The 20,682-nt window shown below is 37.4% G+C and overlaps 3 protein-coding genes and 1 long non-coding RNA gene across 4 annotated transcripts; 3 read left to right on the top strand and 1 right to left on the bottom strand.

Moving 5' to 3' along the window:
- Nucleotides 1–3,842: 3,842 nt before the first annotated feature.
- Nucleotides 3,843–5,939, bottom strand: LOC133305193 (uncharacterized). The gene is made up of 3 exons (XR_009750735.1): nt 5,706–5,939; nt 5,202–5,289; nt 3,843–4,089 (listed from the first exon to the last, which is right to left on the bottom strand). It is a non-coding gene; the product is annotated as an uncharacterized LOC133305193 (long non-coding RNA).
- Nucleotides 5,940–8,378: 2,439 nt separating this feature from the next.
- LOC133305181 (protein IQ-DOMAIN 19-like) lies at nt 8,379–10,765 on the top strand. The gene is made up of 4 exons (XM_061505316.1): nt 8,379–8,669; nt 8,712–8,784; nt 9,175–9,408; nt 10,031–10,765. Exons 1-4 carry the CDS (start codon nt 8,380–8,382, stop codon nt 10,763–10,765), a joined length of 1,332 nt encoding a protein of 443 aa, XP_061361300.1. The 5' UTR covers nt 8,379.
- Nucleotides 10,766–14,017: 3,252 nt separating this feature from the next.
- On the top strand, nt 14,018–15,522 carry LOC133305180 (uncharacterized). Its single transcript, XM_061505315.1, has 2 exons — nt 14,018–15,146; nt 15,518–15,522. Exons 1-2 carry the CDS (start codon nt 14,018–14,020, stop codon nt 15,520–15,522), a joined length of 1,134 nt encoding a protein of 377 aa, XP_061361299.1.
- Nucleotides 15,523–18,084: 2,562 nt separating this feature from the next.
- On the top strand, nt 18,085–18,516 carry LOC133305179 (uncharacterized). The gene has a single exon (XM_061505314.1). It carries the CDS (start codon nt 18,085–18,087, stop codon nt 18,514–18,516), a length of 432 nt encoding a protein of 143 aa, XP_061361298.1.
- The last annotated feature ends 2,166 nt before the right edge of the window (nt 18,517–20,682 follow it).

The following is a 20,682-nucleotide window of genomic DNA, read 5'->3' as shown; positions in this document are numbered from 1 at the left end:
TATTAAAAATATTATTTAATATCAAAACGAATCATGACGTGTTAAAATTTTAAAATTAATATGTAGTGTTGGTCAATTAACATGTGCAGATGAATCCACTCTATCGTGTGAGGGTGCGTAAAAACAAGTGTATATTTTTCAAATGAATACTTGCACTGGGACATCAATTCTCGTTCACAAAAAAATACGAATTGCCAGTGGGGAATTTGCTTCTGTCGAGAATAAGAGAAGTAAATAACTAAATGTGGCCAAATCTCAAGGTGGTGGTGATTCCCCAACATAATACCAAATCAAATCGGGAACTTATAAACATGGCATGAAACATGCCATGTGATCATACCATGTGATTCCCACATGATTGTTTGTTTGTGGAAAGACATCCTTGATAACAATACAAATCACTAGTCTATGATAGGTATGAAGGGCCCTAGTCCTATTAAAATGATATTTATGTATAAGCAACCACTGTTTCAACAGACTTGGTCCTATTTAATTGTTTTTTTTTTTTTTGGAGGGTACATTATTTGCATGCATTTTATACAGCATTGACGGTAATTTTAATATCTTTATATGTACTGCACATAATACAAAAGGAAATCTTACATGATCACTTTAAGGTGGTGTTTGGATGGGGTCTTTTCCAAATTTTCCTAGGCAAGTGAGAGAAGGATTCTACGATAGAAATGTTTGGTTGAAAAGATTCACACAAAAAGCTGGTGATTCAAAATGCATAGGTTTCTGAATTTAAATGGAAAATGATAGGTTTCGGTACTGTTTAAAAAGCGTTTTCGTCCGTGGGTTTTTGTAAAACAACGGCTTTCCACTGTCTGAATCATTTTTGAATAACCAATATACCCTTTCAAAATGCAACAGAGATGTAAATGAATGATCAAACCATATTTCCTTTCAAACTTCACACCGATGGAAAAATTAAATATAATCAGAATTAGCCCAGAAAGATCAAACCCAAGTATAGAAACTCAAAACCAGGAGTAAAAATTCAAGCTTTTTCCTAATAGAAAGGGATAGTACAGATATTCAATAACCCGTTTTGCATTCTACTATCTGCATAAAATGAGTACCTCAACCGATATTCTTCCAGAAATGCTAACGGGGTAGTTTCAATAAAAGGGCAGAATCCAGAACACACAATAAAATTCCAAATTCAACCAAAAAAAAAAGGAAAAAAAGAGAGAGAGGAAATCTGAAATAAGAATCACATAAGTGACCTTGGATAGATTGAAGACCAATAAGCAAAACTGAAACCAAGAAGAAATCCTCAAAGAATGAAAAGCTGAAGCAAACAAATATTAAGTTCTTTCTAAAGCAACAGAGATGATATGATGCAATATTTTTCCCCCTTTCGTTTTTATGGTCGTTGGAAAGAGTCAAATATACATTTTTGTAATTTGACAGCTGTGGGGTTTTTTATAATTTAAAATCAGGGTTATTTTAGTAATTTAAGATTGTTTTCCCATCTATATCTCACCTCCAACCAAACATACATTTCCTAAAATTTACCTAATTTTTCCAGTAAAGTTTTTCCCCACCAAACAACTTTTTTTAACATTTTTCTATCTATCTCACTTTATCTAACTTTCTTACCATTTCCCTATCAATTCCATTTCCCTAGTATTCAAAAAATATCTCCTCAACCAAACGCCCCCTAAGAGTGATTCAAATTACTTTGAATATTTATGGTGAACGGATTGATGGTGATATTAGGTTTTTTTCTTGATGGGATGAAGTATTTTGATGTAATAATGTTCTTAGATGTAAGGATCAAAACTCTACGAGGGATTCATTGTGAGTATTTTAGTCACAGGCTCAAAAAAGAGAATGATGTAAAGGACATGTTGGTTCAATCGGTTGACTCATAAACCGGATCCCCAATTCATTCATGTATTTGATTTGGTATGAAACTAGTGATCCGATTCTGAATCGGGTTCAAGTAGAACCAGATTTGTGAAATTTTAAATAAAATGCTTGAAAAATATCACTAATGAGATTTAAACCTAGACCATGTGAATTATAATTTATAGCACTTACCACCAAACTCAGTCTAACTATTAGCTATAATGCTTCTAATTTTATATTTTATTTTATATATTTAATTCATGTGATTAAACTAATGACTCATTAGTTGAACCAATGACTCATTGACTCAGTATTCCAACCAAATTAATGACCGGTCCAAGTTTGATATATAACAGTAAATACAAGATAAAAGGCTATAGATGGGTATTTAAAAGTGAGAAAATATTTACTAATCGTAATGGGGAGAGTCATAAACATTTTGTCCAATGAACCCCATTATATGTACGACGCAAGTGCACATTCAGAAGGTGGATTGAGGTGAGCCGATACAGAGACTGAAAAATCCTCTAAAAGTATAAAAACCACTTTAAAAAAGTAAGGGAATAACCCTTTAAATAGTTCTTAAAGACCGTTTCATGGTATAGGCCAATATGACCTCTGCACAACATTTCACTTGAGATAAACTATTAGTTTAACAATGCAAATGGTATGCCTCATCTTTGTACCCTTGGATGCAATTTTTTAGTTTCTTCTTGTTGCAATTTTGGCAAGTGCACCAATCGTACAAGTAATATAGTGAAAAGAGTGGGATTGTCGTTCTCAAAGGATTAATTTATCAAACAATAACTTATTTATATAACCAAAGTTGGATCGATCTTAGAAGTTTTTGATAATATGATGTTGGATTAATAAAAATAATATTTTTGATTTTCAAGATTAATAACTAAAAACAAGAAGGCAAACAAGAACGAAATAACGAGTTTAAAATCAATATTCAAAAGCGTAGTTAGGGATTCAATTTTTCCAATATTTTCTTAACAAGTTTACCCTTTCATGCAATCAATATTCAAGATTGGGTTATCAGCGATTCTTTCTAAACTAATTAAATCCCTCAATCCCTTGGTGATTTAATCATTTACTTTATCCAAAGCCCTAATCCCTCACAACATTTTTTCTAGAGCAAGCATTAAGGTCAGGAATCTCTCACACAGTAGAATTTATAAGTCTATGCATAGATCATACAAATCCTAGGAATTAATCAATCGGAATCAAGACACTAATATTCCTATTGACATACAAGACTCTAGTGTTTATCTATGAGTGTGCAAGTCATAAACAAAACTAATCATCAGTGAACAGATTAATTACATAACTCAAATCATAAATATCAATTACAAGAAAGCATAAACAGTGTTCAAGAACCCATTGATTCCATCTCACCCTAACTACATAAAAGAAATTAGCCTAGCATGTTTATGGAACAAAACACAAAAGATGAAAAGAAAAGAAAGTTCATGATAAAACTTGATTAGAGATGATCCACGGTGAAGCTCTTCCTTCTCCTCTCCAAAAGCTCTCCTTTGCCTACTCCTCAAGCCTTTGCCGCGTGAATAATCAATGAAAAAACCCTAGGTCGTTCCCTTTTAATGAAAATATCTATGGGTCTCCATTTACGACGTTGCTTGTAACATCCCCAGCCTCGAGCCGGTTCAATTAACATGCATATGATACTTAACAGAAACAGCGGAAGACTTAACTTACGAAAATACGAACTAACTTTTTCTTTTTCTTTAATCCTTTTTCACATGACATATCACATTGCATACTTCTTCTAATTTAATTCTTATTTTACGGAGACGAAAATCGGACAGAGTAACCTCTGTAAATCGAACAACTGGGGATTTTCCAATCCCACCCTCAAGAGTTCCTGATAGACAATTTAAACAATATATATTTCCAGAAGTACCAGTCATGAGAATATACTCAGATACCCATCTATGGGCGCGTGCTGAACTTGGCTCCGTGCCACAAATCTAATAGCATGCAATCCAATACATAACATAACTGAATACTACATAGTCATATCATCATGCCTGAATACATAAATGTACATGTATCGAATATGAACACTATGCAACAATACATCTTTTCCAAAAATACGTCTAAAACAAATAGTAGCATCCGACCACCCAGAACTCCACATCCTCATACTAGTACCTCTAGCCACGGTTAGTGTCCTTGTCCCATGAGGCTCTTCAATTAACTGTGTTCCTGAAATCATATCCCCAAACGGGGTTAGAGACGAATCTCTAGTAAACTCCAGGTTTATGGAAAACCCTCCATACCCTGGGCTCACTTCCTGCATGACAGTCAGATACATAATATACAAAACATCATATAAGCAATTATCATAACTGAACAAAGCATATATACATATCTTATCAAAGACAAACACAGTCATTCCCAAGGGATGACCCCAAGCGAAAATCAACGCACGTAACAAATATCTTTTACAAAAATCATCACAATACTCACATCAGAACAAAACGTGTTATATCAGAGACATACGCAATCGTTCCCAAGGGATGACCCCAAGCGGAAATCAATGTACGTAACAAATATCATTTACAAAATCATCATACATATCCCATAAAACATGTCATATAATCAAATATCATAACTAAACAAAACATATACACATATATTATCAGAAACGTACGCAGATATTCCCAAGGGAGGACCCCAAGCGGAAATCAACGCACGTGTTCCCAAGGGAGGACCCCAAGCGGAACCAGAACATATCAGAGGCGTACGCAGTCATTCCCAAGGGAGGACCCCAAGTGGAAATCAACGCACGTGTTCCCGAGGGAGGACCCCAAAGCGGAACCAGAACATATCAGAGGCGTACGCAGTCATTCCCAAGGGAGGACCCCAAGCGGAAATCAACGCACGTGTTCCCGAGGGAGGACCCCAAAGCGGAACCAGAACATATCAGAGGCGTACGCAGTCATTCCCAAGGGAGGACCCCAAGCGGAAATCAACGCACGTGTTCCCGAGGGAGGACCCCAAAGCGGAACCAGAACATATCAGAGGCGTACACCATCAGTCCCGAGGGAGGACCCAAAGCGAACATCCGGGTACTATACAATCAATGGCCATATATTGTTACAGAAATCATATTACAGAAGTCATATCATAACAAAACATATCATATTAACACATATCAAAGTAAATACATCAAAACAAAACATATCATATTATCATATAGCTCTATATGAATGCATCTATATCATATATCTCATACATATCATACAACCTGACCACAGTCCGTACACTATGGCGGAACACAAAGTAGGAGCGAACCCCATAAACATAGAGCTTACCTCTCTAAGCTGTATAGATGGCCTACCCAACAACCGAGTTACCAAGCCTCCTCTGATGTAGGATCCTCAACAAGACTCTTAGGCGCACCTAGAATAGGAAATCCATACAAATATCAATAAAATGGTTCAAAACTAAGTAGTTAACCAGACACACCATTTATTGATTTCATCTTTTACTTATCAAATATTTCTTAACTATTCATACATACGGTACTGTTCATCTCAACGGTACTATTCATGTATACGTCACTATTCACGTATACGGTACTATTCACATACGTCACTATTCAAAAATACGGTATCTCAATTTTTCCAAATACATTTTCACCGTTAAAATCTTCATCCGAACACTTTTCTCAACATGAGCCAAGCCTCAATCAAGCACTAACATGCTCAATCAAACCAAACTTTCAAAATGAAAACTTAAATTCAATCTTTCTCAAAACTCAAAGAAAACCAGGATTTCTCAACATAAACTTGCCTAGAACGAAGGGGAAGGCTTACTTCAAGCTCCCATGGCTTCAAGCTCCATCAAAATCCCCATTATCCATGAAATTCGAAATCTTAGATGAGGAAGATCTCTCTCTACAGTGAAACCCACCCAGAAATACTGGTACCAATGGATTCTTCTCGAAATTTCTCACAAGTTTGGCTTTGGAACAAAGTGATTTGGAGGTCTCTAGCTTTCTCTACGAATTTTGGAAGGTTTTTATTCAAAACCTCCATTTCTCTCCTTTTGCTCTCTGTCTCACGACGAAGAAGAATGGGAAACAGTGACTCACTACTCACTTAAGTGAGTTTATTTTTCTAGTGGGTATAAGCTTATTTATCTATGCACCTCTATTTATTACCAAACTTCACCCAATAGACTAGAATATTTTTCTAGTCACTTTTCTATATTTACTTTCACTTTTTGGATAACTTTATTTACCCGCATTTTTACCACTTAACTGTCATTTTAACTCCTCTTTCACCAAAGGTGACTTTATTTCTTTTTCTTTATAATTATCCTTCAATATTAAATCTATAATAAATGTAAAGGTCATTATATTGCTCGCTCATTTAAGAAAACTGACGAAGTAAATTGACTATCTCGCTCATTTGCTCGCTCGTTCAAGCATTCTGGAGAGGTGAATTAACTAGCTTGCTCATTTTCTTGTTCGTTCAAGCAAACTAGCGAGGTAACTCTAACAACAAAAATATGATTTCGTATTTTGGGCACAACTTGAGCTATACTCGTTCAATATATATGATTTTGGTCTCGTTGGAAAGATAAAAGAGAGATCCACAACATTTATATATGCAGAGCACGAGATCCAAATCCATCATATTGGATGCTAAAAATTGGCCGGAAGACATCTTCAAAGAGATTTACACTAAATCATTTATCTTCCTTTATCTCTTTAAGTTTTTTTAGCTTACCCATTCCTCCAATGCTCAAATTTAACAATTTAAACCTAGAACAATACATTTTTAAGTCAGAATATTATCCAATCATGAAAACTCCAAAGTCTTTTGCATTTGATAATATATACTATGCATTTTGACCATATTTATCGTCATTTAATCTATTTTTTATCCTAGAAACATAATATCTTTCACACTTATCACTTCTTTCCTTTCTAAAATTGAAAAATCCATCCATTACAACCAGAATGTTATCTTATTTCTTTGTCTTTGTCTTGAATGTACTTTTGTTACTCAACGGAGTTTTAGTTCATGGACCACTTAATATCCGTATATTTTGTCACCACCTAAGCTAACCAATCTAGCTATTTAAATAATTGGGGACAAGTGGTGGCCCTTACTAATGGGTACTAGCGAAGTCTCGAATTATAAAATGAGCTAATTGAAAATGATGACAAAATCACTTGCAATGATTTGAGGGGAGAATCGACACGTGCAACCCGCATGACCCCTACTCAAAACACTTAATAGTGGTCCCGGTCATACTATGGTCTTCTAATTTTCTATGTTTCTTCACGACACCCATAATAATGGACCCGCAACTGGCCAACTCTCCTACCAAAATATGAGTATTTTAGAAGGATTCTGGTTGTTGTTGATCTATTTTTCACATGGTTTTCTGATCCAACACATTTCATATTAACCGACAATTGAAATCACCATAAAACCCTTAGCAACCTTAGAAGTGCGCTATTTACTTGTGGGGACAACATGAAAGGAACTCAGAAAAAAAAAATTCAATAGAGGCGATGGATCCATGTTTATTCTTACACAAGCAGGTTTTATCTAATGACATGGCACACACGATCCAATGGAGCATATTTTCAGTGCTCCCGTTATAGGTATTCTTCTATGTGATTTGTTTTTCTCATGTTGCATGAGAAAATAAATCATTCCTACCCACACCGTAAAAAAAATGTGTCACTCATTTTTTTTGTTTTTTGTATTTTTTAAATAAGTGGGTCTCACACTTATATCTATAACATGAGATTAGAATTCTCCTACAACATAAGATTTTTTTCCCCTTCTTTTATTTAAAGTATAAAAAAGTAGAGTTTATGTGGCATTAACCATAAAGAAGACATGGACAAACTTAAAGGAGAGGCGAATAATAATAATAATAATAATAGACTATTGGTGATAATAGTTAACTCCTCTCACCTGTATCAATTGGCAAGAGATTGTTCCATCTTAATTAATGGACTCAAGTTCAAGTCCCTAACATGCAGCTATGTTAAAACTAGGTATATAGAGTTGTCATCCATGTGATCCTATCCAGCTCGAATCAGACTAGTCGAATAATCGATTAACTAATGGATAAACACTTGGATAAACACTTGTAATAATTAGTCTTTCATATTAGTCTTAATAACATTTGTAACTTTGATATTTTATTTTCACCCTATCATAAAAAAAATCCAGAATCCGCCAGCGAAAAGGGTAGAATAAATAGTATCAGGTAGATTAATTTTTTTCCATTTTTAAATAATGATATACCGATTATAATACTGAAAATAATTCCCGATAATGGTAGTTAATAAAGAAAACATATAAAGAGACAGTGAGTTTAGGCTATCAATAAAGCTTAGCTATTTTTAGTAAGGGGACCATAGTATTGAAAGCAACTTATCAAACACAGATATGAAGAGATCTACTTTTCATTTGTTACTTTTCTTATAAAGTTGTTGATACTATCCATGTTTTGACAGAGATGGGGAAGACAGGAAAATGGCTTAGAAACTTTTTGACAGGGAAGAAAGACAAAGAAAAAGAGAAGGAAAAATGTGCAACCAACCTGAGTTTGTTAAATGGCACAGATAATCCAACTACTCCAATTTCAGCAACCCAGAAGGAGAAAAGAAGATGGAGTTTCCGAAGATCATCAGCTTCAGCAACAGCTTCCAAGGAATTGAATTTTGCAGAACCGAGTGTGACTGCTTCAGTGACAGTGCAAACTGCCACAGATGCTGAGAATGATAAAAGGAAGCATGCCATGACTGTGTCTGCTTCCACAACTGATGCTGTGATCTTCTTGACTTCTAGTTTCAATGTAACTACTACAAGTATTGAAGAGGCTTCTGCCATTAGAATTCAATCTGTGTTTAGGTCCTACTTGGTATGTAACATTATGGGAAGCTAGTTTTCTCTTTTATTCTCATGGGACTAATGTTGGTATGTATGTGAATATGTATCAGGGATAAGGATAAAGATGTGGAAATCATGTTCCTATCATATTAGGAATATCAAGTTTTGATTTAAATTCTGACTAATTGTAGAAATCACGTCCCATCATATCAGGGATATCTAACTCTGACACTGGTATGATACCACGGGTCAGTGTCAGAATCGGAATCAGGTATCCCTAATATGTTAGGAATATCTGATTCTAACTCTGCTCTGATATCATGAGTCAGTGTCAGAATCAGTTATCTTTGATGGAATGTCATTTTCACATCCTTATCTTTATCCCTAACAAATGTTAAATATTTCAATGTTTCTTTAACAGGCAAGAAAGGCACTGTGTGCTCTTAGAGGAATAGTAAAGTTGCAGGCACTAGTAAGGGGTCGCTTGGTGAGAAAACAGGCCACTGAGACACTAAGATGCATGCAGGCTTTGGTCATAGCACAAGCTAGAGCTCGCGCTCAGAAGGCTCGAATGGTATCAGAAGGAAAACACAATCAAAAGCAATCACCCTACAGAAAAACCACCGAGGACAATTTATTCATGAATATCTACAATGTGAGTTCAATAACTGCTGCCAGCTACCTTTCTAGATTGTAGAATGATAGTTGAAATTTTAAACGAATTTTTTTTTTTTTTTTTTTTATATATCCACCAATTCATCGATTACCCAATTAGTTCTGTTGGAGTACTATCGGACCCATTATAGTGAGCGGCTCTCCCAGGACCATATTCTCCATTCCTAGGGACTCGGACTCGTGACCTCTAGTTAAGGGTAACAAGCTCCTTACCACGTGAACCAATGAATATTGGTAAACGAAAATTTTCTGATTAGCTGTATATATAGATGATGGTCAATTATCTGAGGAATGATAATCATTGATCTTTTCAGTTAGTATAGAAGCTTTATAGGGAAAGAAAATGATAAAGTTTCGCCTTGAATTAATTGGTGAAGCATTCTATAAAGACACACATTATAAACGAATATAGACTTGATACTATTCAACTCATGCAATAAAGTTGCTTCATTTGGGTGAATTTCCTGCAAAAGCAAGAGGAGAAAAATGGTGAATTTGAAAACATAAAAATTATCTAGTCTAGCCAAATAAAAAGAAAAGGCAAAGCAAAATATAAAGGCTTTTCTTGTCATTGATATAAAATGTGGTTTTTGCTCATCTAGGAAATGGACAGAGGATTAGAAGAGAATACCAAGATTGTGGAAATAGATGTTTGTGAATCCGATGGTAACTCAAGAGGCAGAAACAACACTGCAAATTATGGACATTGTGAATTGTCTGAGCATAGATTTTCTACATATTATTCATCAAATGGTTCATATTCAAAGGAAGAAAACCACAAGGTATCACCTGCACCATCAGCATTGACAGAGTTGAGTCCAAGAGCATGTAGTGGGCATTTTGAGGATTGTTCCTTCAGCACAGCACAAAGCACTCCTCATTACTATTCTGATGTGTCAAGAGTAGAGGATTCAAAGCTTCCTTTTGCTTTCCCTAGACCATCCTATGCAGAATCCATGTCCTATGACTACCCTTTATTCCCAAACTACATGGCTAACACAGAATCTTCAAGGGCCAAAGTTAGATCACATAGTGCACCAAAGCAAAGGCCAGACTCATATGAGAGGCAACCGAGCAGGAGAAGAGTTTCAGTGGGAGAAAGAAATGTTCCAAGGCCAGTGAGGATGCAAAGGTCATCTTCACATGTAGGTGTCACTACCCAAAACTATCAATATCCATGGTCAATAAAGCTTGACAGGTCCTCAGTTTCACTCAGAGACAGTGAGTGTGGCTCTACAAGTACAGTGCTCACAAACTCTAATTACTGCGGATCACTTGCTTCATATGATGTGAGTACTTACCATTCTCATATTGACATGCTTTTACCATACAGCTGAATGATAGAGTAAAACAAGAACTACAGTTTAGTAATTATTAAAAAAAAGGATAAGTCACTTTTTTTTTTTTTTGGCAGAGGGAGGTTATATTTATAATATTTTTTTTCTTACAACCATTTTCGTTATCTATTACTCTCCATTAAACCCTTACTAGCGAGCATGGGATGAGAACAATTTTTATACGCAGTCTTACCCTTGCATAATTGCAAAGAGGTTGTTTCTCATATTCGAACCCTTATTCACTGCTCCAGGTTTGCCCTCAAACCATTTTCATTATCATTAGATTAAAATTAAATTAACGGTTATAAAATGACATCGAGTGAGAACTGTTGATTTATTTTTATCCAACAATAACGAAGTGGTTGTAAGAGGTTATAAGTATAACCTACCTCTTTTTGGTAATATTATAGGATCTGATCAGGTTTTATCATTGCTTGTTTTGGCTGCAGCCTCATGGACATAGGTTCTGAAATGCACCTTCCAATAAAGCAAAGGGTACCAAGTTTTGAGGAACTCCAAAATTCTAGAGTTCTTCTTTTCCTTTTAGACTTCAAAACAAATAACAAACTCTGCCTCTACAAATCCAGAGTCCTTGCATGGGATTTAATTGAAGTCCATTTTTGAAGAGCTTCTTCTTCTGTTCATTGTCTTGTGACATGTCTGTGTACTACACTGTGAGAAAGCATTTTAACGGTTTATGAACTGTATAAAGTTTACCAAGTGGCACATTTCCTATCAGCAATTTTTCTCCCACAATGCTCACATTTTGAATACGGAGGACTTTCTATACCTGATCTTTCTTTTTTATGTGGAAAATAGAGACTTGAGGAATGATGTTTTACGAGAAGTACAAGATATAACATATAAGCAGATAATAATTTTGAAATGCAAAAAAGAGGAAATAATGATAACTTAAATCCAGGATAAGCAAAGATAATGATCACAATCTTATTATTGCCAAAAACAAAGACTCATAAGAAGATTCATAAGAAGATGAGATCCATATTCAATCTTAAGCTCAAATTGGGATTCAATGCCAGAGTCTAAACTCCATTTATTTTGGCTTTAGGATTAACCTAGGCTCAGGGTGTTCTAATTTTTTTTTTAATTAAAAAAGGGGTAGGATATTGTAACAACCAATTAATGTTACTACCAATCAATTTCACCGTTAGATCGATTATGTTGATCCAACGGTTATATTTATTTCCATCTTTGTATGGTTATGATTCCCCGTATTTAATGTGAAAGCATTAAATATGAAAAATCATAACCATACAAAGGTAAAAATAAATATAAAATATTAAATATGAAAAATCATAACCATACAAAATTAGAAATAAATATAACTGTAAGATCAACATAATCGATCTAATGGTGAAATTGACTAGTAGTAACATTAGTAGTAACACTAATTAGTTGTTACAATATTCTTCCCCATTAAATAGTGTTTTTTATTAAAAGAGAAGAGAGAGCTTTTTCAAGATCATTCTTCTTCGAGTATTTCATCAAAATCAATATTCCTAATCAACCCAATGATACTTTTAAGCCCAGTACTTTTGAAGATAAAAGTGAAACCTTTTGAATGAAATTGCTAAGATTGATTATTTGGCTCCCTTTTTTGGGAACCAAAGTTAAAGGTGAGGAAATAATCTTTCATTCTAAGATTAAGGAAAATCATTAACCGTATAGTTGATTTATAATAAGATTAGAGAGTGACCCGAGGAATCCTAATTTTGAATTCAAATCATAGTATTCGTGAGCATAAAATCAACTAGTTGTCATGCAATTACAAATTTGACTAACCATGGGTATAGGTCCACTAATAAATGTTCTTTTAACTCAATTCCTTAACTTTGAATCTAAATTTTCAAAATACCACCAATTAATACTAGATTACTTTTCTGTATGATATGTTATGGACAAAGTATGGGTTGTGCTTATAATATCTCTCACCATGAGATGTAATTAATTGCATGTAATTAGGCAATTAATCGTGTATTAGTGGGTTAAATTAGGTAAGATATCTAATTAAATGACTTAGAGCCACTTTTGAGGTGAAAAGTGCACTCAGTGAAAATTATGGAGTAAAAATAGGTATAGGCAAAAGTACCCAAAATATAAAAGTAAAATTAGAAATGTTCCTAGAAAAATAGTCCAGACTTTTGGGTAAAGTTTGAAAGAGAACAGAGTTAACTAGATAGATGAGTTGATACCCAGTTGAGATAACTTAACATTTCATAAGTGCAAAAAAACCCAAACCCAATCCCATTTCTTCTTCTTCTTCAAGCGCCAAGTAGGGCGCTTAAGCGCTGATTTGGGCGCTCAAGCGCGCTAGTGCGCGCCCAAGCGTTGAAAGACCTGAAAATGGCAAAATTCGCTGCCTTTGGGCGCTCGAGCGCCCAGTTTTGCGCTCGAGCGCGCATCCCAAAAACAACAAGAACATAGTTTAGTAAAATTAGCATAACTTGAGCTACAGATCTCCGATTTGAGCGCGGTTTGAACCCACGCGAAGCTAACAGAGAGATCTATAACATAATAGGAGATGATAACTATAAAGAAAGTATAGAATTCCCAATTTAATAAAAAGAGCAGATAGTTTAGTATTGAACTTGAACAAAATAAGAGTATGATGTTAAGCTTAAGTTTCATTTATTCCGCAATATCATACAGTTATAGTCACACTGTTTATTTTAAATTTGGGTTATTCAAAAGGAAAATAAGTAAGTTTTAAAAAGAATAAGAAAAATCTACCCGGGTTTCTGATTGAACCAATGTGATTGTAACTGCGCTTAATATCATAAAGCAATGATAACAAATCGATTCGGGTGTTACATTTTATGGTATCAGAGCAGTTTTTTAGGGAAACTTATGGATTATTGTTATGTTTGCTTGGTGTTTAATGCTTTATAGTTGTTTTGGTACTCTTTATGATTATTGCATCTGTGATCACTGAGTGTGAGCCTGATCAGCTCATTTCTTTATGTAACATGTGTAGTGTCATGACGAGAAATCAGAATAACCCTGAGGCATCGACTGCCAATGCTCTGCCAGATCCTGTTTTGGCTGCTTTAGTTAGACCCCGAAGTGGTCGTGGGGTAACAGGTGGATAGTCTGATCCTGTGGCGGACACTCTGGCAGCAGTGCAAAGGGAGTTGATTGCTAGTCGTCAAGCTAATGAGAACTTAATGAAGACGAATGAAGATGCGCGGAATGCTATGACCGCGATGATGAATGAGTTGAGGAGTGCTAGACATGAGGACCGACCACCCACTCCTCCTCCTCACACTGCAACGCCTACTACCACATACTCTCCATGAAGAGGGTGGAGCTGGTAACGATGATGGTGAGGCTAGTCACTATGATGATGGCTCTAGTCATCATATTGTAGTTCATCAACCACATGTAGAACATGTTGGTGGGCCAGATAAGGATGAAAGGCGATTGACTGCTTTTCGAAAACACAAACCTCCATCCTTCACTGGCGGCTATGATATGTTGATTGTTGCTAAATGGCTTCAGGCTATGGAGAAGATTTTTAGGGTGATGAGATGCCCTGATGCATTGAAGTTGGTTTACTCGGTGTATATGCTGGAAGGTGAAGCCGAAGATTGGTGGACTAACACCGTGCAATCCTTGGAGGCTGAAGGCCAGGAAATCACCTGGCAGTTGTTTGAGACCTTGTTCTTGAATAACTACTTTCCTAGGGAGGCTAGGGAAAGGAAGAAGAATGAGTACAATGATTTGAAGCAAGGGTCGATGACAATTGACCAATATTTTGCCAAGTTCACTGAATTGGTGAAATATACTAATTACGGGAGAGCCTTACCTACTTCAGCCGAGATGACCTCCAAATTTCAAAGGGGTCTGAATGAGAAAATGTCTCAGAAGATGTCTAATTGTGATATCTGTGAGTTCAGCAAATTTGTGAACCAATGCCAGAAGGTGGAAGAAGTTTATAATGTGACTAAGACCAAGAAGTCTTCTGAGGCACAGGCATCCAATGCAAGTAGAGCAATTGACTCAAATTCTTGGAAAAACAAGCAAATGAAGGGTAAGAAGCTGAGTGCGACTAATCCACTCGATATATTCAAGAAGCCCGGAAACCAAAAGAGTTTTGTTGATAGAAGACCTCCTCCAAAGTGTAGAGGATGCAGAAAAGAGCATCCAGGTCCGTGTGCTACCGGTGAAATTATTTGCTATAAGTGTGGAAGATCCGGCCATTACTCTAGGCAGTGCCCTCAAAATGAAGTGAGGACCATGACAGTTCAGGCTACTGTTGTTCCTGTTTCGGTTGTTCCAGCTATGATAGAGTCCCAGACTTTTGGTAGAGTATACACCACGGACCGTCAGCAATCAGAAAAGGCTCCAAACCTTGTGAAAGGTACAATTTATATTGATAATATGGATATTGAAGTCTTGTTTGACTCAGGAGCTACACACTCCTGTATGTCTGATTTTATGGCCGTTGGGCTAAATTTACATATGTGCAAAATTTCTCCTCCAATGAAAGTGGTGACTGCTACTAGAGAAAAGTGTTATACATCAGTTTTATGCAAGGATGTTGAATTTAAATATGAAGGTCGAGACTACGTGCTGGATTTTATTTGTTTGCCTATGATCAGTCTTCAAGTTATCTTGGGAATGGACTGGTTGTCGAAGAACTATGCTATGATAGACTGCTGTGGAAAAAGGATTGTGCTTTCTGCTGATGATTCTGCTACTAGTTTTTCCCCATATCTATCTGTGTTGCAGGTTAGAAAGGATTTGAGGGCCGAGGCATTGGGATATGTCTTGTGGGAGGTTTAGTGGGTGGAAGTCATGAGGAGATCGACATTATTTCCGTGGTGAAGGAGTTTGTGGATGTGTTTTCGGATGAGATTCTGCAACTTCTACGTCCTAGAGAGATTGAGTTCACGATTGATTTATTGCCTGGTGTGGGGCCTATTTCCTTGGCTCCATATCGGATGTCACCACCGGAATTAGCCGAGTTAAAGAAGGATATTGAGGAGCTTTTGGCTAAGCAGTTTATCAGGCCTAGTGTGTCCCCGTGGGGAGCACCAGTTATATTTGTCAAGAAGAAGGACGGTAGCCTGAGATTACACACTGATTATCGTCAGTTGAATAAGGTTACTATTAAGAACAAGTATCCTCTCCCTCGCATAGATGACTTGCTTGATCAGTTGAGCGGTGCTTGTGTCTTTTCAAAAATTGATTTGAGGTTGGGTTATCATCAAATCCGAATTAAGCATGAAGATATTCCGAAGACTGCTTTTCAATCTAGATACGGACATTATGAGTACCGGGTAATTCTATTTGGACTCACTAATGCTCCGACGGTGTTTATGGATTATATGAATCGTATTTTTAAGCCGTTTCTGGATCAATTTGTGATCGTGTTTATTGACGATACCTGATATACTCCAAGAGTAACGAATAACATGCAGATCACTTGAGAACTGTGTTGCAAATTCTTAGAGAGAAATAGTTGTATGCAAAGCCTTCAAAATGTGAATTTTGGCTTTCTCAAGTGCAATTCTTGGGTCACGTCATTTCTGCTGATGGAGTGGCAGTTGATCCTAGCAAGATAGAGGCAATTATTGATTGGGAGAGACCCAAGACTGTGACTGAAGTAAGGAGTTTTCTAGGTTTGGCCGGTTACTATCGGAGATTTATCAAAGAGTTTTCTGCGATGGTTTTGCCATTGACCCGTTTGACTCGAAAGGATATTCCATTTATTTGGATGCATGAATGCGAAGAATGTTTCTAGAATCTTAAGGAGAAATTGACGACTGCTCCAGTGTTAGTACTTCCTGATCCAGAAGGTGAATTTGAGTTATACAGTGATGCTTCTAAAAAGGGATTGGGATGTGTGCTGATGCAAGATAAATGAGTAGTGGCATATGCATCAAAGCAGCTGAAACTTCATAAAGAAAACTATCTGACTCACGACTTGGAGCTTGCTGTAATCGTTTTTGGGTTGAAACAGTGGAGGCATTTCTTGTATGGAATGAAATTTGTCGTATTTAGTGACCACAAGAGTTTGAAGTATTTGTTTGATCAAAAAGAATTGAATATGAGACAACGGCGGTGAACTGAGTTCCTAAAGGACTATGACTTTGAATTGAAATATCATCCTGGCAAGGCTAATGTTGTAGCTGATGCATTGAGCCAAAAATCTGTGAGCATAGCGAGCATGATGATGAGAGATTATGATGTGATTGAGAGGTTCAGAGATATGAAGTTATCTGAAGTCTTTCCAGGTAGAATTTGTGTCATCGAAATTACAAGAGTTGAAAATGAAATGCTGACCAGAATTAAAGAAGCTCAACTGCAAAATGAAAGTGCTAAACGACTGAAAGGTCATAGTGGTGTATCCTGCAATGATCAGGGTATACTATTATATCAGGGTCGTATTGTTGTACCTAGGCAGTTGGCGGAGGAAGTGATGACAGAAGCCCATAAGGGTCAATTCACTGTCCATACGGGAGCTACAAAGATGTATCAAGACCTAAGGATTAATTTCTGGTGGCCTACTATGAAGAAAGATATTGCGGAATACGTCTCTAAGTGTCTCGTATGTCAGAAGGTCAAGATTGAGCATCAAAAGCCTTTTGGTATGTTGCAACCTCTGGATGTTCCTGAATGGAAATGGAAGAGTATCTCCATAGATTTCGTAGTGGGATTACCGTGGACACATGCTAGTTATGATTCTATATGGGTGATTGTGGATAGATTGACAAAGTCCGCACACTTTTTGCCAGTTCGGGTAGATTTCTCTGCTGAAAGATTAGCTAGGCTCTGTGAAGGAGATTGTGAGGCTTCATGGGGTGCCCGAGAGCATTGTTAGTGATCGGGATCCGAAGTTCACTTCTCGCTTTTGGGGAGCATTACAGGAGGCTTTTGGAACTCAGTTGAGACTAAGCATTGCCTATCATCCACAGACGGATGGTCAGACTGAGAGGACCATTCAGACGTTGGAGGATATGTTGCGGGCTTGCACCCTGGAGCAGGGTACTGCATGTGATCGATATCTCCCGCTGGTTGAGTTTTTATATAATAATAGTTTCCATGCTAGTCTGGGTATGGCTCCCTACGATGCCTTGTATGGTCGCCGGTGTAGGACACCTACTTGTTGGTCAGAGGTTGGGGACACAGAGCGATTTGGATTGGATTTTGTTCAGGAGACCACTGACCAGATTAAAATGATTAGAGATTGTCTGAAAAAGACTCAAGGTCGCCAAAAGAGTTATTATGATCTCAAGCATCAGCCTCTAGAGTTTGAGGAGGGAGATCATGTGTTTTTAAAGTTGTCGCCGGTTATGGGTGTTGGACGAGCCCTAGGAGTGAGGAAGCTAAGTCTGAGATTTATTGGACCTTACAAGATTCTACGTAGGGTAGGACTGGTTGCCTACCAGCTTGCCTTGCCTTATCAATTATCAAACTTGCACGATTTATTCCATGTTTCTCAGTTGAGGAAGTATGTAGCTGATCATTCTCATGTGGTTCAACCTGATGATGTTGAGATTCAGAAAAATTTGAAAACTCTTGTTGGGCCACTGAAGATACTCGAAAGAGATGAGAAAAGGTTGAGAAATAAATCCATTCCTATGGTAAAAGTCCAGTGGGAAGGAAGGATGCCTGAAAAGTCCACTTGGGAGCGGAAGGACGAGCTTCTCCGACAGTATCTTGAGTTTAAGGATATGTGTATTCTTGATTTTACGGACAAAATCGCTAAAAGGTGGGGTGATTAAAATATCCCTTACCATGAGATATAATTAATTGCATGTAATTAGGCAATTAATCTTGTATTAGTGAGTTAAATTAGGTAAAATATCTAATTAAATGACTTAGAGTCACTTTTGAGATGAAAAGTGCAGTCAGTGAAAATTATGGGATAAAAATGGGTGTAGGCAAAAGTACCCAAAATATAAAAGTAAAATTAGAAATATTCCTATAAAAATATTCCATACCTTTGGGTAAAGTTTGAAAGAGAACGGAGTTAACTAGATAGATGAGCTGATACCCAGTTAAGATAACTTAACCTTTGATAAGTGCAAAAAACCAAAACCCAATCCCATTTCTTCTTTTTCTTCCAGCAACACAAACCGTGGAGGGGAGGGTGAGAAGCCATGGATGTTAAGCTCTAAACCATAACTCTTCCATTTCTTACTCAAATCCTTCCATTCCAAAGCCTAAACCACTTCAAATTTCCCCCCTCATCCTTAATCCCAGCATATTTTTGAGTGGGAGCCATTGTGGAGTGAGATATTCTTGGTGGGAGGGGCGAAACTTTGGAGATAGTGGAGCTAGAGGTGAAGTCTTGGTTCCTTGAGCTTGGTACCTCTTCCTTACACCCTTGGTGTTGTATTTGTGGTAAGAACTCCAACTCTTGATGTCATTTTAGAAGATATGTGCATTAGGGTTTTGTTTTAAGAAAATGCATGAATAATGGGTTAGTTTAGAGCTTGATTGAATCTTAAGCCCTTTGTAAAAGTTGTTAGAAATGATAAATAAACTGTAGAAATGAGTTTAGATAGTCATTTGGTTAGTGTCCAATATATTGGGAAATTCATGCTTGGGCTTGTGAGTGTTCTAACATTTTGAGCAATTAATGAGTTAGATGATTGATTGTGTCCCTTGTGTTGCTAGGATTGAGGCAAGTGGACCAACTTTGAGTGACCACACATTGGAGCAAGCTATGGAGCTTGATTAGCTTATTTGGATAGGTAAGTTCATGTCAAGTTGTGGTGTGGAATTGTTGTTTTGTTGATGAATATGTTGATATTCATTAACTTGTATTATTTGATTGTGTAACACCTTGGAGTAGGTGTGTATTTTGCAAGTTTGTAGCTTGAATTCAGAGTTTGATTGGTTGCAAACTTGTTGGTGAACAAAGGTTAAATTGGAAGCATTGAGGTCAGCCTTCGGACCTTGGGAGTAAGGGTGTGCATGACAACCTTCCTGGAATCAATTTTTTTTTTAATTTCTTTTCCCGAGAACAGAAATGGATAGAAAACTCGTTTGGTAAAACCGGTTTATTTTTTTGTTTCTAGGATGAACCATTTTAATTTTTGTGTTGTGGAACAGAAAAGAGAATCAAAAAATTTCTGTTTTTTTGTTCTTGGGAACAAAATGAGAAACACTTATTTCTCTCAATCACTCTCCACCACTATCATCCCGACACGACCACCGCCACCATCGTTCTCCCACCATTGTACCACCAATGTCGCCATCACAACCACCACCACCACCATGATGATGCCACCGCCACCATCACCACCACCACCACGATGATGTCATCGTTGCCACCTCAACCATGACACCGTCATCACCATCATTACCACCACCACGATGATGTCATCGTTGCCACCTCAACCATGACACCGTCATCACCATCATTACCACCACCACCACTACCATCGCAGCCACTACTGTCACCATCACCACCATGCCGCTACCACAACTACCATCGCCACCACTACCACCACCATGACGCCACCATTTTCACCACTGTCACCAACCACCACTACCATCGTTGAAGCCACTACCATCACCACCACCACCATGCCCATCACCACTGCCACCACGCCACCGTCACCAACCACCACTGCAGCCACTTCCATAACCACCACCACTATGTCACCACCGCCACCATCGTCGCAGCCACTGCCATCACCACCGTCACTACCACCACCGCCACTACCATCACCACCATCATTGTCGCAACCACTGTCGTCATTACCACCACCACCACCACTGCCGCTACCATGATCACCACCACATCATCGCCACTGCCACCACGCCACCACCACCATCGCCGCAGCCTCTACCGTCACCACCACCACCATGTCATCACCAACACAACCATGCCACCACTACCACCACCATTGCCACCAACCACCACCACCACCACTACC

The sequence above is a fragment of the Gastrolobium bilobum genome, unplaced genomic scaffold, assembly GCF_033153095.1.
Source record: "Gastrolobium bilobum isolate Gb01-03AN ecotype WA unplaced genomic scaffold, APGP_CSIRO_Gbil_v1 utg8309, whole genome shotgun sequence".
Lineage (NCBI taxonomy): Eukaryota > Viridiplantae > Streptophyta > Magnoliopsida > Fabales > Fabaceae > Gastrolobium > Gastrolobium bilobum.
This window is presented reverse-complemented; position numbering and strand designations above follow the sequence as displayed.

Excerpts from the sequence above, each read along its gene's own strand:
- LOC133305181 (XM_061505316.1), top strand. The coding sequence starts at position 8,380 with ATGGGGAAGACAGGAAAATGGCTTAGAAACTTTTTGACAGGGAAGAAA. Across the intron at positions 8,670-8,711 it reads AGGAAGCATGCCATGACTGT|TTTCAATGTAACTACTACAA; the intron begins GTCTGCTTCCAC and ends CTTGACTTCTAG. Across the intron at positions 9,409-10,030 it reads TATTCATGAATATCTACAAT|GAAATGGACAGAGGATTAGA; the intron begins GTGAGTTCAATA and ends TTGCTCATCTAG.
- LOC133305179 (XM_061505314.1), top strand. The coding sequence starts at position 18,085 with ATGGGTGTTGGACGAGCCCTAGGAGTGAGGAAGCTAAGTCTGAGATTT.
- LOC133305180 (XM_061505315.1), top strand. The coding sequence starts at position 14,018 with ATGAGGACCGACCACCCACTCCTCCTCCTCACACTGCAACGCCTACTA.